General features: G+C 43.9%; 1 protein-coding gene across 1 annotated transcript in view; it reads left to right on the forward strand.

The window, feature by feature from the left end:
• LOC120361143 (uncharacterized) overlaps positions 1–18,848 on the forward strand; it is a gene marked incomplete at its 3' end in the record, with an annotated part of 59,440 nt that overhangs the window by 22,030 nt on the left and 18,562 nt on the right. Inside the window, 3 exon segments of the mRNA XM_074397116.1 lie at positions 12,632–12,745; positions 12,846–12,916; positions 15,987–16,174. Coding sequence (XP_074253217.1) covers positions 12,632–12,745; positions 12,846–12,916; positions 15,987–16,174 — 373 coding nt within the window.

Raw genomic sequence — 18,848 nt, forward strand, 5'->3', positions numbered from 1 at the left:
TGCAATCCTAGGTTGGCTCTTTTTTGTTTTAGTTTTAATGCACGGACAATGTCATTTTACTGCCCTCTGGCTTCTCCTGTTACTACTGAAAGGACTGCTATCAGTAATGCTGGTCCTTTAAAGGTGAGGGTAGATGGGTAGATGGTAACATTAGTGGCTCCCAATGAATTAATTACTGCTCCTGGTATTCCTCCCAGATGGAAAGAGAGACCCCTCTGTCCCAGGGATCAGGGTTGAGCCTAATTTTCAGCCAACTCCCTTGAATAACCAAATAAGTGAGCTCAGGTGAAACTAGCAGAAAAATCTTTCAGCCAACCTACAGAATGATTTTTAAAAAATAATGTCATTGTTTTAAGTTTTAAGGTTTGGTGTGACTAGATATATGACAACATATAACCTAAACAGAAATTGCCACCTAGAAGTGCAGTAACAAAATCCTAAATGTAGGCAAACAACCAACAAAAATCTTAAATGTATACTATTGGCTTTGGAACTGGGTAGTGGGTTAAGGCTGAAAACCTGCCTGGAAAATTTTTGATGAAGCCTGGAGGTGCTGCAAACAAAGTATTAGTGGAGGCTGGAAAAGCAGGGAGGAACTTCTTATTGAAAGCTGTTAAGTGGGTCGTGATTGGTTTGTACGGTGAAACAATTGTGTTTTATTCGATTCAGGCTGCTATAACAAAATATAGTAAACTAGGTGGTTTATCAACAACAGAAATTAATTTCCTACAGTTCTGGAGGCTGGGGAGTCCAGGATAAACGCTGGCAGATTCAGTGTCTGGTGAGAGACCACTCTGTGGTTCATAGACTGTCATCTTCTCATTCAGTCCTCACATGGTGACGGGGTAAGAGGGTCTGTCGTTTCTTTTTAAGGGCACTAATCCCTTTCCTGAGGGAAGAACTCTCTTGACCTAATCACCTCTCAAAAGCCCTACCTTCTAATACCATCATTTTGGAGATTGGGATTTCAACATATAAATTTGAGGGGAACACAAACATTCAGATGATAGCATATTGGCAACGATCTTGCCTGCAATAACTTGGAAGAAGAAAAAAACGGACGGACCTCATTTAGTTACAGTTGTAGCTTTAGCTAAAATGTCCAGACAGAATGCTGAAAGTATCATTTGGCCTCCTTTAGCTGCATATGATAAGACACATGGTATACATGATAAGAGGAACCAGAAAGAACTTTTCAGTTTGCAAGTCGAATTTAGAGGAAATCTAGAGTGCCCAGGACTTACTGGATTGTACAATAAAGTTATTTCTCATCCTCAGTCTCTCCAGCCAGTAAACAACTCTCAAAGTAAAAATGCTTAAAATAAAGATGAAATCCATGTGGGATGGTAAATTCCTTTATTAAGACCCCACAAAGAGTTAAGGCAGTACTTAGTAGATCCCGTTGGCTAGACAAATGGACTTCTATGAATCAAAAGTGTAGTGACCCACAGTAGCTTGATATGCCCGATGTAGACAGACGTCTGTCTTGGCCTCTTGGGGCCTCATGGTTTTTGGAACATGGAATAAATTCCATCTAGAGTCATAAGAAACCAAACATGTTTTTAAGGAAATTATGCCTGCTTGGAATCATAGCAATTAAAGAATAGCTCAAAATGAAGGCAGTTTCTGAACCCCCAATCATCTACAGGCAGAAAAAGGCTACAATGTTACTCAGCTGCAAACATGGGCCATTTTCTATCAAAAATGAGACATGTCCGAGGTTAGACCCAAGAGTCCAGAGGGTGTCACCAAGAACTTAAAAGAAGAACGCTATGATATTACAATATAAGAAATATATATTTAGTCTCTGCCCCTTGTCCTTGGCACACAGCTGGTAAAACTCTTGTAATCTCCAAAGTAGTAAGAGTGTCTTTTGTATGCTAATGAGGTGACGGACTGGCAGCTACTAGCTAGCTCTAGACTGAGACTGGTCACCAGAAAGACCAAGGCAGGATTAGAGGGTTGGGACTTTCAGCCCCATGTCACCCACAACCTCTGGAGAGGAGGAAGGGGATGAAGGTCCTGTTAATCATCAGTGGCCAAGGATTTCATCAATTGTGCCTATGTAATGAAGCCTCTTTAAAAACCAAAATGGGCAGGGTTCACAGAAACTTCCTGATAGCTAAACGTGTCGAGGTTCCTATAGGGTGGTGCACCAAGAGAGGGCACAGAAGCTCTGTACCTCTTCTTCCATACCTTATCGTATGCGTCTCTTCCATCTGGCTGTTCATTTGTGTCTTTTACCATAAATGAGAAAACATAAGGGCCGGGCTTGATGTCTCATGCCTGTAATCTCAGCACTTTGGGTGGCCAAGATGGGCAGATCACAAGGTCAGGAGTTCAAGACCAGCCTGGCCAACATGGTGAAACCCCGTCTCTGCTAAAAACACAAAAAAAATTGGCAGGGCCTGGTGGCATACACCTGTAATCTTAGCTACTAGGAGGCTGAGGCAGGAGAATTGCTTGAACCTGGGAGGCAGAGATTGCAGAGTTGAGATGATGCCACTTCACTCTAGCCTGGGTGACAGAGTGAGACTCTGTCTCAAGAAAAACAAAACAAAACAACATAAGTAAAGTGTTTCCCTGAGTGCTAATCGAACCGGAGGAGGGGGTCATAGAAACCCTGTTTTATAGCCAGTCAGTCAGAAGCACAGGTCATAACATGGGGCTTATGATTGGCATCTGAAGTGGGGCCGGTCCCCTGGAACTGAGCCGTTAACCTACAGGAGCTGATGCTATCTCCAGGTAGCTAGTGTCTGAACGAATTAGATTATTGGACACCCAGATGGTGTCTGCTGGAGAATTTCTTGGTGTGTAGGGAAAACTCACATGCACATTTGATGTCAGAAGTGTTAAGGACCATACCGTTACACAGTCCTCCCCTATAGTGACTCTGCACATGGCCAGGTAACTTACTTTGGCCAATAGGGCATCCACAAATATTATGCAAACAGGCTATGTAAGTATCTGTGTGTTTTTTTTTAGGTAGAGCTTTGCTCTGTCAACCAGGCTGGAGTGCAGTGGTGCAACCTCAGCTCACTGCAACCTCCACCTACTGGGTTCAAGCAATTCTCCTGCCTCAGCCTCCCAAGTAGCTGGGATTACAGGTGCCCACCACCATGCCCAGCTAATGAGAATAGGAAAAATAAGTTTTTATTAATTTTTTTTAGACAGGGTCTCACTCTGTCACCCAGGCTGGAGTGCTGTGGCACAATTACAGCTCACTTCAGCCTCAAACTCCTGAATTCAAGCAATTCTCCCATCTCAGCCTCCTGACCAGCTGGGGCTATAGATGCACGCCACCGTGCCTGACTCATTTGGTTTTATTTTTATATTGTAGAGTTGGGGTCTTGCTATGTTAGCCAGGCTGGCCTTAAGAATTCTTCCTGCCCCAGCCTCCCAAAGTACTGGGATTACAGATGTGAGCCATTGCACTTGGCCTAAAATGTTGTTTTTTTCTATAATTTGGAAATGCTCTAGGGATCAAATCCTCGAGAGTAGAACCAATTCCTGATCGTCAAGAAATATTCCAGGCCGGGCATGAGGACTCATGCCTGTAATCCCAGCACTTTGGGAAGCCGAGGCAGGCAGATCACCTGAGGTCAGGAGTTAGAGACCAGCCTGGCCAACATGGCAAAACCTTGTCTCTACTAATAATACAAAAATTAGCTGGGTGTGGTGGCACGTGCCTGTAGTCCCAGCTGCTCAGGAAGCTGAAGCAGGAGAAACACTTGAACCAAGGAGGCAAAGGTTGTAGTGAGCCAAGATCGTGCTACTGCACTTCAGCCTGGGTAACAGAGCGAGACTCTGTCTCAAAAAAAAAAAAGAAAGAAAGAAAGAAAGAAATATTCCATGCTCTTGGAATAGAAAAATCTAACCCTGACATTGGGCCAGCTGAATATCAGAGTTGCTATGGAACAGTGACTGACATGTATGTCCCTCTTTTCCTCTTTTTTTTTTTTTTCTCCCTCTGTAGTCCAGGCTGCTGGAATGCAGTGGCGCAATCTTGGCTCACTGCAACCTCCACCTCCTGGGTCCCAGTTCAAGCAATTCTCCTGCCTCAGCCTCCTGAGCAGCTAGGATTACGGGCACGTGCCACCATGCCCAGTTAATTTTTGTATTTTCAGTAGAAACGGGATTTCACCATGTTGGCCAGGATTGTCTCAAACCCCTGACCTCAGGTGATCCGCCCACCTGGGCCTCCCAAAGTGCTGGGATTACAGGCGTGAGCCACTGTGCCCAGCCTTTTCCTCCCTTTTAGTGAGAGTAAATACTGACTCATCTCACCATTTTACATTTGGTGTGAAAGAGGCAGATGATTTTTCGTTCACAGTCCTCTAAATCAAGAGACGTTACATCTGAGGATCTGCACCCAAGGAGTCTCATCTGCTTCCAGACCTAATATAGATCACAAGATGATGGACTTTGAGTCTGATGCTATTGGTTGGGTGATACTTTGAGTCCTGGTAAAAGGTGAATTTATTTTCCATGAGGGAGGGAATTGAATCATAGAGGCCAGAGAACAGAATGTGGTGAATGAAATACACTTGACCCTGGAACAACACAGGTTTGAATTGTGCCGGTTCATTTATATGGATTTTTTTCTTTTCTTTTTATTTTTTAAATGGAGTTTTGCTCTTGTCGCCCAGGCTGGAGTGCAGTGGCACGATCTCCACTCACTGCAGCCAGCATCTCCCAGGTTGAAGTGATTCACCTGCCTCATCCTCCCAAGTAACTGGGATTACAGGCGCCTGCCACCACATCTGGGCTAATTTTTTGTATTTTTAGTAGACACAGGGTTTCACCATGTTGACTAGGCTGGTCTGGAACTCCTGACCTCAGGTAATCCACCCGCCTTGGCCTCCCAAAGTGCTGGGACTGCACGCATGAGCCACCGCGCCCAGCCTGCATATTTTCAATAAAATTACACTAAATATGCCTGCCTCTCCTACCTCCCCTTTGACTTCCTCCATCTCTCCACTTCTGCCACCCATGAGACAGCAAAACCAACTCCTTTTCTTCCTCTTTCTCTTCAGCCTACTTAGTGAAAGACCATGAGGATAAAGACCTTTATATTTTCTCATTCTTAGGAGTTCCTTCTTTTTTTTTTTTTTTTTGTATTTTTAGTAGAGACCTGGTTTCACTATGTTGGCCAGGCTGGTCTTGAGCTCCTGACCTTGTGATCCACCCACCTCAGCCTCCCAAAGTGCTGGGATTACAGGTGTGAGCCACCACACCCAGCCTCTTATGAGTTTCTTAATAACAATTTTTAAAATTTTCTTTTCTCTAAGTTACTTTATTGTAAGACTATAGTGTATAATACAGAGCATACAAGATATGTGCCAGTCAACTGCTTATGTTATCAGTAAGGCTTCTGGTCAACAGTAGGCTATTGTTAGTAGATAAGTTTTGGGGGATTCAAAACTTATAAATGAATTTTCAACTGCATAGGGAGGTCAATGCCCCTAACCCTTGAATTTTTCAAAAAATAACTGTATTCGTGGCTCCCAATGAATCATACTTCCTGATTATCATGCCGTCGCACAGTCCTCCACCATACTGACTCTGGGCTTGACTAGGTAACTTACTTTGGCCAATAGGGCATCCACAAATATTATGCAAACAAAGGCTATATAAGTATCTGCATTTTGGGTTTTTCCCTCTTGGAATGCTATTTTTTTTTTTTTTTTTTTTTTTTTTTTGAGATGGAGTTTCACTCTGTCACCAGGCTAGAGTGCAGTGGTGTGATCTCAGCTTATTGCAACCTCCACCTACTGGATTCAAGTGATTCTCCTCTTACCTCAGCCTCCCAAGTAGATGGGATTACAGACGCCTGCCACCATGCCCAACTAATTTTTGTATTTTTAGTAGAGAGGAAGTTTCACTATGTTGGCCAGGCTGGTCTTGAACTTCTGATCTCAGATGATCTGTCCACCTTGGCCTCTCAAAATGCTAAGATTACCAGCATGAGCCATCGCTCCTGGCCTGGAATGCTATTTTTGCCTTGTGAAGAAACGCAGTCTCTTGTCTTTGACAATGAAAGCTCTTACAGCAAGAGAGAGATCAGGACATCCCAGGCATCACAGTTAAACCCAGCCTCTAGGTAACCCACTAGGGGATGCAGAATACAGCTGTATAAATGAGCCCATACAAGACCAGTAGAATTGCCTCACCAAACCAGAAAATTGTGATGATAAATAATAAAACATCACTTTTTAAAGCAACTAAGTTTTGAAGTCATTGTGATCTGCCAACCCTAACTTTATTTTTTGTGGAGATGGGGGTCCAGCTATGTTGCCCAGGCTAGTCTCGAACCTTTGAAGGCCTCCCACCTCAGCCTCCCAAAGTGCTGGAATTACAGGCATGAGCCACTGCACCTGGTCAAACCTTTGTTTAGCCAACCTGATTAAACTGTGCTCCAGGCCTCTGGTGACCTTCTGACTACAGACCTCATGATTAACACCTTGGATTATGTGTTTTTGTGCTTTTAAAGGAAGTTAATCATATTGGGAGACACGCCTATATTCTCCTCAAGGAATCTGCTTATTAAAAACATTTTTCTGAGCCATTTCCAAGAACATGAACCTTGGAGACATCAAACCAGTCTCAGGACATAACTTGACAAAGGAATTCGCTTCTCAGAGTCCTCCGCCTGCCTCCCCTCAATTCCCATAATTCTTTTTGCCCTTTCCATTTGTAATGTCTAAGGAGGGAGGAGGAGCAGGAAATCTCCATCTTCCTAACAATGGCAGCACTCACAGGATGAGGTCCTTCTCTTCCAGAGGTCCCGGGAGCGGGCTCCTCTTTTGGTGAGGTACCCTATTTATATCAATGACCTTCCCCACTTGCAGAACTTGAACAGCTGTGCAATATATATAACGAAATGGAAAGTAACATGACACGTGTTTCAAAGAGAAAACTGGGAAAGGGATATGTATCCAGTGTTCCCTCCAGCTCTCAAAGGCTATGCTTCCTTGAGTCAATATCATAAAAATAACAAGGGAGCCACCAAGGAGCCTGACTGAGAAGGCTGTTTTAGGGAACATAATTTTGACTCCCCAAAGGCCAAGCCTGAAAGAAAGAAGGAAATGTTAAGAAAGAAAAAAAAGAGGGCTGCTAATAAGACCCTTAATGAGTGATAGCATTATGCTCTTTTTAAATCTGAAACAGTCCATCTTCAAAGGCACCAATTATTTCATTTAATGTATTTGAAAATAATTATAGATTTATTTATTGGTACCCTTGAGATACAGAATCTCAAGTTTGTGTGACTTTGTATCTGCAGGGCCTATCTAAGGCAGTGCCTTACACACAACAGTCACTCAATTCATGTGTTGTCTCAATGAATTAGGACAATCTCAAGAGTGACAGAGGCTGTGTGTGTATGCACATGCGTATACCACTGATTATAAGGCGTCAACATGTATGGTGTACCTGCTGTATGCCATATAATCAACATTTGTGGTGTACCACACTGCTCAAAGAATTGAGGCTTTTGAGGAGACGCCACTGGTGGAGTAGAAAACTATACTAAACTGTAATGTTTTAAGAATCAAATTAAGTTAACTCTCTTTCCACATCCACAAAAGACTTTCCCCATCTGTCACTGAGCTCAGGCTGGAAAGCCACGGTACAAAGCAGGGGCCCAGTCAGCCGAAGGAGCCCTCATCTTCTCACCCTCATCTTCCCCAGGTGCACTTCCATTAATTTGGAAGCAAGTATTGTGCTGTTTACTCGGATCGCTGCAATTGCTAGACGCATCCCTGGAAGCCACAGTCCTACGCTTTCATTATCCTTGTCGCAGAAGCACACTCCCTCTTTCTAACAGCATAGTAGGAAAACAGCAATGTTGTTTTCCAGTTATTCAGCCTTCAAGGCTGTTCTGCAGAAAGCACAAAGAGCATACAGATGCATGGATGTGTTCAAATAATTCGGAAATAGGTTTATTTTTCTTTTAATACAGAAAAAACATGGAGACATCTTTCTGTCATACCCCACCCAATTTTACCCACTAGCAATTTTCAGGGATATAAAGTTAGCTTTTCCCCCTCCCCCTCCCCTTCCCCCTTTCCCTCTCCTTCCACCTCCTCTTCTTCTGCTTCTCCTCCTCCTCCTCCTTCTTTTCCAGAAAAATAGATGTTTTGAATGGGAGAACAGGAAAGTCATTTTACCAAGATGAACTGAAACCTTGTTCTCCAAATCAAAGGGCATCAAGGTGGCAATATGGGGAAGGAACACAGATGTGCTTATCCGTAAAACTTGAGGTTGTGTTCTAGATGGTCTGAGGCCCCTTCCTGCCCTGGAATTCTAAGATTCTGTGATTTAAATGAAGAAAGGTGGTAAGGAGCAAGGACAGTTATGTAGATTGGAGCTACCTCAGAGATGACCGACATGTTCTAACTGTTGAAACTCACCCTCTGAATGAAGAGACCCTCCAAACAGGCTTTGTGTGAGCAGCAAGGCTGTTTATTACGCAGGGTGCAGGCAGGCTGAGTCTGAAAAGAGAGTCAGCAGAGGGCGGTGGGATAGGAGTTGGTTTTATAGGTTGTGGGGAAGGCAGTGGAAAGTTACAGAAGTTACAGTTTAGGGCACATTTTTGCAAGCTGGGAGGGGGTCGTAGAGTGTGCAGTCACAAGGTTGACCAAGGTCAGTTACAAAGTCCAGTGGCCTTGTCAACTGAGGCCAGAATAAGAAACAACAGAAGAATGTCTCAGGTTAGTTATGTGCCACAGGGGTTGATCGTCCTTCTGTTTTTCATGATCTTCCAGCTACTTCAGGTTTTCTAATTTTGGAAGGCCCTCCAGAGGTGTACATGCAGGTCCTGGGGGTTGCCATGGCGTCAATGACGCTGTCAGTCAGCCTAAAAAACCTTAGGCTAACTACAGTGGTACGAGGCTGACCTGGAGGAATCAGGACCTAAAGGTACAGTTTCAACAATGCCACGTCTTTGTTGAATGGGAAAAGGTACTAGAAGAATAAACCTAGCTCCAGAGGCGAGGAAGAAGTGTAGAGAAAAGCAGACATTCAACTCTTGATTGGTGAGACAATGCAGAGTAGATACTGGGGAGCTCTACAACCCAGAATCACGGAACCCGAATGGCAGGCAAAGAATAGACTGGAAATCAAAGGGCTGTTCATTTTCAGAGATCCAAACAAAACAGGGGAAAGGTGGCCTCAAGGAAGTTGACTGGACTTAGATCAACTCAAAAAGGTAGAATCTGCTTGCAGAACTGGGTTCAAGGCAGACCGCCTGGCCTCAGGAATAGGAAGAGGCCAATGTACAAAAGTAGATGTCAGTAAAGCTGGGTGATGGATTAATGATGGCCACAAATCCAACACTTATTCTGGCAAGCGATAGGATCTGTTTCCTGCACCCTTGAATCTGGGCCTTGATTGATTTGATCAACAGAATCTGAAGGAAATTATGCTATGCCAGTTTCTTGGGTCAGGCCTTAAACAAGTGGCAGCTGCCACTACTTTCTGCCCCTTGGCGCAATCACGCTTGGAAATTAGCTGCCATGCCATGTGGAAGCTCAAGCAGTCTTCTCAAGAGAACTAAGCAGAGAGAAAACAAGATCCCTGTCCAGCCATCCCAGCTGACTTTCAGCCAATAGCCAGCATTAACTTGCCTGTTACAAGTGAGTGAAACATCTTGGAAGTGGATCATCCAGCCCCATTTGAGCTACCCCAGCTGATGACAGATGGACCAAGGACCAGCCGTCCTTGCTAAGTCTTGCCTAAATTACAGACTGATGAGCAAACGAAATGATTGTTGTCTCAACCGAATTTTAAAGTAATTTGTTATGCAGCAATAGATGACCAGAACAGTCATTATACCATTATCTCTACTTTTATGTATGTTTGAAAATTCCAGCCAGGCACAGTGGCTAATGCCTTTAATCCCAGCACTTTGGGAGGTGGAAGTGGAAGGGTCATGTGACCCCAGAAGTTCAAGACCAGCCTGGGCAACACAGTGAGATCCCATCTCTAAAAAAAGAAAGAAAATAAAATTCCCATAATATTGATAACAATTATTTTAAATGCTTATAGAAGCAGCAGCATGATGTAACTCAGCATTTGAGCCCCAGGAGAGCCGTGTTTCTCCAAGGGTGTTCTGAAAACCATCTGCATCAGCATTCCCTCAAGGTGCTTACAAAACGGATTACTGAACCTAACTTCACACTTGGGAAGTTAGAACCTCTCAGAAGAAAAAAGAACCTACATTTTTCACCGGCACTGCCAGGGAATTGATACCCTTTAAAGTTTAAGAGACACTGGGCTAGGCGGGCGCAGTGGCTCATGCTTGTAATCCTAGCACTTTGGGAGCCTGAGGCAGGTGGATTACGAGGTCAAGAGATTGAGACCATCCTGGCCAACATGGTGAAACCCCATCTCTACTAAAACATACAAAAATTAGCTGGGTGTGGTGGCACACACCTGAGCACCCAGCTACTCAGGAGGCTGAGGCGGGAGAATCGCTTGAACCCAGGAGGCAGAGGTTGCAGTGAACTGAGATCATGCCACTGCACTCTAGCCTGGCAACAGAGTGAGACTCCATCTCAAAAAAAAAAAAAAAGAAAAAAAAGACACTGGGCTACCTTTGTCTCCTGGGTTCAAGCAATTGCCTTAGCCTCCCGAGTAGCTGGAATTACAGGCAGACACCATCACACCCAGCTAAGTTTTGTATTTTTAGTAGAGATAGGTTTTCACCATATTGGCCAAGCTGCTCTGTGTCTCAAAAAAAAAAAAAAGAGGGACTGGGCTACAGCCATGGTTCTCAACCTTGGCTTCACATTGCAGTCAGCTAAGGGACTGTACGAAATACAGATGGCTGGGTATCATGCTCAGAGTAAAGAGTTTGAGGTGCACCCGGGTCCTAGGATTTTTCAAAGCTCTCCAGATGATTGCAATATACAGGCAGGACTGGGCGCTCCTGAGCAGGAGGGTTAGCATCAGAGAGCTGCAGAGGAGCCAGTTGTCACCACATCTGTGAAGGAGAGGACTACAGAGACTGCGAGTCGCTGCAGAGTCTGCGGGAACAGGCTGCCCACGAAGATGCATAACCCGCAAGAGCAATGGGGATTCTTTGTGAGACGAAGTGACAAAGACTAAATACACCATATGGGGCGGAAAATAGGAAAACGTGAAAGGAAACTCTGCATCATAATTTTGAATTAATGGGAAACGAAGTTACCAAAACTCAACTTCTCCTTCATGACTGGGTAGAAAGTAGGTGTTTTCTACTTAGAAGAATTCTGATTTTCATTTCCTTTTCAAAATTATTTCTACCTCCACTTTAACTTTTCCATTTCTCTCTTGCAATCTCAAAGCCACTCCTAAGTATAACTTCATATCTAGGCCTCTGATTTCAAGGGGTGTGGTGAGTTTTTTTTAAAATTACACTTTAAGTTCTGGGCTACATGTGTAGAACTTGCAGATTTGTTACATAGGTATACACGTGCCATGGTGGTTTGCTGCACCCATCACCCCGCCAGCTACATTAGGTATTTCTCCTAATGCTATCCCTCCCCTATCCCCCCCATCCCCTGCTATCCCTTCCCTAACCCTCCATCCCCCGACATGCCCTGGTGTGTGACATTCCCCTCCCTCTGTCCAAATGTTCTCATTGTTCAACACTCACTTATGAGTGAGAACACATGGTGTTTGGTTTTCTGTTCCTGTGTCAGTTTGCTGAGAATGATGGTTTCCAGCTTTATCCATGTCCCTGCAAAGGACATGAACTCATCCTTTTTTATGGCTGCATAGTATTCCATAGTATATACGTACCACATTTTCTTTATCCAGTCTATCATTGATGGGCATTTGGGCTGGTTCCAAGTCTTTGCTATTGTGAACGGTGCCGCAGTAAACATATGTGTACACATATCTCTATGACAGAATAATTTATCATCCTTTGGGTATAGACACAGTAATGGGATTGCTGGGTCAAATGGTATTTCTATTTCTAGATCCTTGAGGAATCACCACACTGCCTTCCACAATGGTTGAACTAGTTTACACTCACACCAACAGCATAAAAAGCCTTCCTATTTCTCAGGTGTGGGGAGTTATTAAAGAAGTAGGCCCGTAGGAAGAGTCAGGAAGTACCAGGAGTATGCAGGATGCTTCCAAGGGATTGCAGGACCTGCAAATGTGATGGGCCACAAATTATTTATTTTTCTTACTTTTGAATTGTTTTTGGAGACAGGGTCTCACTTTGTCAGCCAGGCTGGAGTGCAGCAGCATGATTATGACTCACTGCCACCTTGACCTTCCAGGCTCAAATGATCCTGCCACCTCGACCTTCCAGGCTCAAATGATCCTCCCACCTTAGCCTCCCAAGTAGGTAGGACCACAGGTGTGGACCACCATGCCCAGCTAATCTTTTTTAGTGTTTGTAGAGACACGATCTCAGCATGTTGTCCAGGCTGGTCTTGAACTCCTGACCTCAAGCGATACTCCCACCTCCACCTCCCCAAGTGTTGGGATTACCCATGTGAGCCACCATGCCTGGCCTGAGGGTGCAAATTATTAATGCATGAGTGTTCAGAGCTTCCTGTTTCCCCACTGCTCAAGGGAATTTTGTAATTGTCTACTTGATTTTAACCCTTTTCTTCCCTGCCTTCCCCAGATGGAAGAGAATTTAGATGGATCAACTGGGAAGACAGAAATGATACTAGAAAGCTGTACTGGCCGCATGTTAAGAGCGTTTTATTCTAGTAGGGGTAAAAACAGTTTTACCGTGGTATGTGAGATGATTAGATAGGAGAGAAGCATACAAACAAGTGACTCTGTGGATTATGAAAAGAATCTGTGTTTGATATTCTCTGAGAAATTCAAATCAGAAAATCGAGTTGCTTTTTAAGCACTCCCACTTCGTCCTTAATGGTATCACCCACCCTGAGACGGGTCCTGGGTAAGTGAGCATCGTGTAAACGTGACCCTAGTGATGGGAGTTGCAATGCTATTCCGGGAACTGACTGCCGTCCGTGTAAATTAGATGCAGTGTTCTTGGGCCAGCATTCCACCTTTTCATGATTTATGTGCATTTTTATTAATAAGCTTCCAAAAATTACCATATATATTTGACTAGTCAATTTTTTAGCACCACAAGAAGAAAAAAAAATGAGTTCTTGTTACTCTGTTGCAGATGGAATCTCAAATCAAAATATTTCAGGGCCAGGCATGGTGGCTCACGCCTATAATCCCAGCACTTTGGGAGGCCGAGGAGGGTGGATCACAAGGTCAAGCGATCGAGACCATCCTGGTCAACATGGTGAAACCCCGTCTCTACTAAAAATACAAAAAATTAGCTGGGCATGGTGGCGCATGCCTGTAATCCCAGCTACTCAGGAGGCTGAGGCAGGAGAATTGCCTGAACCCAGGAGGTGGAGGTTGCGGTGAGCCGAGATCGCGCCATTGCACTCCAGCCTGGGAAACAAGAGCAAAACTCCGTCTCAAAAAATAAAAATAAAAATAAAAATAAAATATTTTATGGACAGCTATATGAGAGGAGCAAGAAAAAAATTATTCCCTGTCAGTAGTAATGCCAACCACTGTCTATATCGTATGAGCCCAATCTCCTGTGAGGAAGAACCAATTTTCATTTGCATGAAAATAACCAGTCCAGGGTGTTAACGGGGAATGGTTCTGAGTAGAGTCCTTGGCGGAAGAAATAGTTAATGTTTCCCAAATAGTGGTGGACTCCTCTACATTCCCTACCTGCTTTCAGTTGGGTTGGGGACCCTTGACTAGACCTGGACAAGGAACTTCAAGCAGAAGGGATGCTTTTGTCGCCCACTTCTAAGGCTGTGCATTTCTTTCTTTCTTTTTTTGAGATGGAGTCTTGCTCTGTCACCCAGGCTGGAGTGCAGTGGCACAATCTTGGCTCGCTGTAACCTCCACCTCCTGGGTTCAAGCAATTCTCCTGCCTCAGCCTCCCAAGTAGTTGGAATTACAGGTGCCCACCACCACATCCTGCTAATTTTTGTATTTTTAATAGAGACAGGGTTTCACTATGTTGGTCAGGCTGGTATCGAACTCCTGACCTTGTGATCCATCACCTTGGCCTCCCAAAGTGCTGGGATTACAGGCATGAGCCAGCGCACCGGGCTGAGCCTGTGCATTTCAAAGTTAAAGAGTTTCCTCTCGTCTTCTCTTCCCCTTTCCAAAGTGACCTTGAAGGTACAAAATGCAGATGGCATCATCACAAGCTGTATCAATTTGGGGCAAAAGTAATTGTGGGTTTTCATTAAAGTGGTCTGATTTCAGTGTTTAGAGAGCTGCTAAGAGGAGCCTGCCTCAGGCTGTGACACAAGTGAGAAGTATACTTTTGTTAGGTTAAGCTGCTGAGAACTTGAGGTTTATTTGTTACTGAAGCAAAACCTAGCCTTACCCTGACTTACCTTATCCCTGGGGAAAATGAGAAAAGATTCTGTTACCCTTCTTACTGCAACACTGTGTAGAGAGAAGAAAGCCTATGGCTACTGCTTTACAAATCAACTCAGGAAGGCTACGTTCCCATTTGCTGCGTGCTGCAAGGACACATTTGATATAAACATCTTGAGGCAGAATAATTTCATATCTATTTCTTCAGATTCTCTGAGGTTCCCACTCATTGCTTGTCTCACACCTTTTGTGACAAACTTTTCAGTAAATCTTGCTATGTTGACCTGGGGTGGAGCTCTGGGCAGAATTCTCTGTTGAATTTGAGGAAGACGTAGCAATACCTTTGAAAAAGCCAAGAGTCTGAATCTGCTTAATGATTTCAGCGCAGCCTTCTCACTCACCACTCGACTTGCTGTAGCAGTGGGGAGATGGCTGCCATCCTCAAAGATCCTTTGGGTGAGGCTAGCTGACTTAAAAGAAGACTGACCTCTTGGCTTCACGCTCTCAGAACTGTAAAATAGTGCCACCTCGCTTTAGATAAAAGGACATTTATTTTCATTTTGATATGAGGCATAACCAGCGGCAAATTAAAGCAAATTGGGATTTCAGAAATCAAGACTTTATTACTAAGAACTTTCCTTAAAGATCCAACAAGATCATGGTTTGTTTTGTTTTGTTTTGTTTGAAACAGAGTCTCGCTCTGTTGCCCGGGCTGGAGTGCAGTGGCGTAATCTCAGCTCACTGCAACCCAGCTCACTGCAACCTCCTCCTCCTAGATTCAAGCAATTCTTGTACCTCAGTCTCCCAAGTAGCTGGGACTACACTGCACCCGGCTAATTTTTGTATTTTTGTAGAGACAGGGTTTCATTATGTTGGCCAGGCTGGTCTCAAACTCCTAACCTCAGGTGATCCACCCACCTTGGCCTCCCAAAGTGCTGGGATTACAAGCATAAGCCACTGCACCCAGCCAGAGTCACGATTTTGAAGCCTCAGCTGGATAATGTATATGAAAATGCTTTATAAATTGTTGCTGGCACTGGCCATAACTGTTCACTCGTTTGGTTTTAGACAAAAAGAGAATCATCATCATATTTTTCAAAGACAATTTAACACCAATAAAAAATGTAGACTTATGTTCACGTAGACAGCTGCCTTGTGGAGTGTCTTTGTCCTTGACTAATAGAACTGTGAATGTCCCCTCATAGCCTATGTCTGTTTCAATAGTGTGCAATCTGGTTATGTGATTCTTTTTTTTTTTTTTTTAAGCACCAAAACCCAGCATTTAGGCCACGGATTTCTTTATTACCATCTAAGGAGTCCTGGCAGACTGGAGCCATTTTTCCCTCTGACAGACCTTTAAATGATTCTTCATGCTTTTGTCACATAATTAAAATTAGATTACTTCAACTCCCTGCTGGCTGGTCTGAGTGGGGGCCCTTGTAAAGCCTCCAGCTGGCCTGGGGGCCTTTGAAAGGGGGAATACGGTCCAAACACACTCAGCCTCTGCCTTGCCCCACCCCCAGCCTGGAAGTCATTGTGCTTCTTGCCAGTTAGACAAGATTGACCCGGAGTTTATCAATGGCTGCTTATTTTCTAAGGGCCCGATTTTCCATTCTAAAGAACGTGGAGTCAGAGATCGGTATGTTTGTTTCTAAGGAGCTGGAGCCGGTCTGGTCCGCCGTTTCTCATTACCCAGAGAGCTCACCTTTTAGCAGTTTGCCTGGTGGGTCAGCTGAAATGGACAGCCAGGGACAGCAGGACCACAGAGCAGCTGAGAGCATATATCGTAATAAATATTTGCTGCCAAATAATTGTTTGGTTTCTCAGCCACGGCAGAATTCAAAATGCCTTCTCTTTTCCCAGAGCCCTTTTCCTATAAACCTCCCCAACCTTCTGCCAACAGGCCACTCCCTTGCTGGGTTTCTCTGGACAGCCTAAATTAGGGCTTCACACTGAGAGCTCCCATCCCCAAATATCTTCTGAAGCTCAATTTCCAACATCTGCCTTTTCTCTCTCTTTCTCAATTCCTTAAAATTGTAAAGACAGGACAAGCAAAGATTAGCGTTACTATCTGTCAAGGAATCTCTGCTCCCTCTGCTAAAAGAACAGCTCTCGTCCTTCGCTCTTGGTATTTTCTCTCTCTGGCCAAGTGCCTCTTTTACAATCTTTCACTGGGTCATTTCAGTTCATCTTCCCTCTGCCTGCCTTTCACTCGTCCACTTTCTATTATATTGCACAGCCGCGAAAGAGAGGGTTTGAATTCGATCTGATGTGACCTAGACTCCCCTGTTAACAATTTATTAGTGCTGTGACCTTGAGCTAGAGACTTAACCTCTCTAAACTTTATTTCTTTATCCCAAAATTAGGCATAATAATGCCATCTGACGTGACTCTAGGAAGGATCAGGAATAATGTAATTAACGCCTAGGCAGTAGCAAGTTATTTAACCTGGCTTCTCAGCAGAACAGAGAAATTATGCTCCTATGCTTAGTTATTAAACACTGCCTTTCCTAGTTCTGTAAAGGCATTAATTTCTCTAACTTATTATTAAATCCTTCACGTTACAGTGGATCTCCTTTAATTCACCATACAAAACACTGCCATTACCGTAATTACCTACAAAAGATAGCCGTCACCATAATTTCTGCCAAAATCCCTTAACTACAACTGCTCTGGAGTGTGTGTGTGCGTGTATGTGCACATGCGTGTGCCTGTGTGTGTGCCTAACACTGAGTATTTGCAGTTTGCAATGTGCCAGGCCTGTGATCTGTGTGATAAGCACTTGGTATGGATTCTGTCATGTGAGGTGGCTTCTATTGTATCCCCATTTCAAGGTTAGGAAATCAGGCTTAGGGATCAAAATTGGCCTGAAGCCCCCCAGTTAGCAACTGGCAAAGCTAGGATTTGAGTCCAAGCAGTCAGGCTCTGGAGACTGCACTCTATGCCTGTGTCTCAGGAATTGCATCATGGGGGGGTCAGTGAAGAAATAAGGACTTCCAGGGTTTTCAGGAAAAAAGTGTGCAAAAATTCCTACAAACCTGGAGACATCCTTTATAGTCCTATTCTCACAATCCTTTCTCTAACTCTCTACCTCTCTGGATCCTCTGAGCCCGTGGAGCTCAACCAGGGGCAATGAAATTTTCTGGAAGACATTTAGCCGTGCCTAGAGACATTTTTGGTTGTCACAGCTGGAAGGGTGGGTGGAGAGTGCTACTGGTATTTAGTAAGTAGAAGCCAGGGATATTACCAAACATCCTGCAATGCACCAGACAACTCCCCCTGCCCCTCCCCCAAAAAGAATTATTCATCATGAAGTGTCAGTAGTGCTGAGAGAAAATTTGCTCTACATCTGTGAGCTATCTTCTAATTCCTTTCCACAAAAGGGTGTGAGGTTGGGATAAGGAAATCCATGCCCTTGTGTTCCTTATGCTACTATCTGGCATGAAGATTTAAGGGCAATGCCAAAGCAACCCAGCTTACACAATGTTGTCTATTGCAGGTTAGGATCATTCAAGGGCAATAAATATGAAGATTTTATTTAAAACATTTAGAGAAAGTTGCTCAAGTGTTTAAAAATTAGAAAAGCAAAAATGACAATATTTGACATGGAATTTATAGTAAACACAATTTAACATTTTAGGGCCTTTTAAAAACATTTAGGAACTACTGTCACTAGTGTCAAATGACAAATTATTAAATGCAAGTAAAGATTTATTTATTTATTTTTAATAATTTCAACTTTTGGGCTGGGTACAGTGTCTCACACCTTTAATCCCAGCACTTTGGCAGGCCGAGGCGGGTGGATCATGAGGTCAGGACTTCAAGATCGACCTGGCCAAGATGGCGAAACCTCATCTCTACTAAAAATACAAAAATTAGCCAGGTGTGGTGGTGGGCAACTGAAATCCCAGCTACTCGGGAGGCTGAGGCAGAGAACTGCTTGAACCCAGGAGGCAGAGTCTGCAGTTAGCTGAGATCATGCTGCTGCATTCCAGCCTGAGCAACAGAGTGAGATTCCATCTCAAAATAATAATAATAATTTCAACTTTTATTTTAGATTCAGGGGGTACACATGCAGGTTTGTTACCTGAGTATGTTGTATGAATGATCCCATTATCCAAGTAGTGAGTATAGTACCCAATAGGTAGCTTTTCAGCCCTTGTCCGCCTCCCTTTCTCCTCCTCCACTAGTTCCCAGTGTCTATTGTTCCCATCTTTATGTCCACATGTACCCAGTGCTTAGCTCCCACTTATAAGTGAGAACATGCAGTATTTGGTTTTCTATTCCTGCATTAATTTGCTTAGGAGAATAGCTTCAGCTATAACCATGTTGCTGCAAAGGACTTGATTTCATTCTTTTTATAGCTGCGTAGTATTCCATAGTATAAATGTACCACATTTCCTTTTTTTAGTCCACCGTTAATGGGCATCTAGGCCGATTCCTTGTCTTTGCTATTATGA

This window comes from Saimiri boliviensis, chromosome 4, assembly GCF_048565385.1.
Source record: "Saimiri boliviensis isolate mSaiBol1 chromosome 4, mSaiBol1.pri, whole genome shotgun sequence".
Classification (NCBI taxonomy): Eukaryota; Metazoa; Chordata; class Mammalia; order Primates; family Cebidae; genus Saimiri; species Saimiri boliviensis.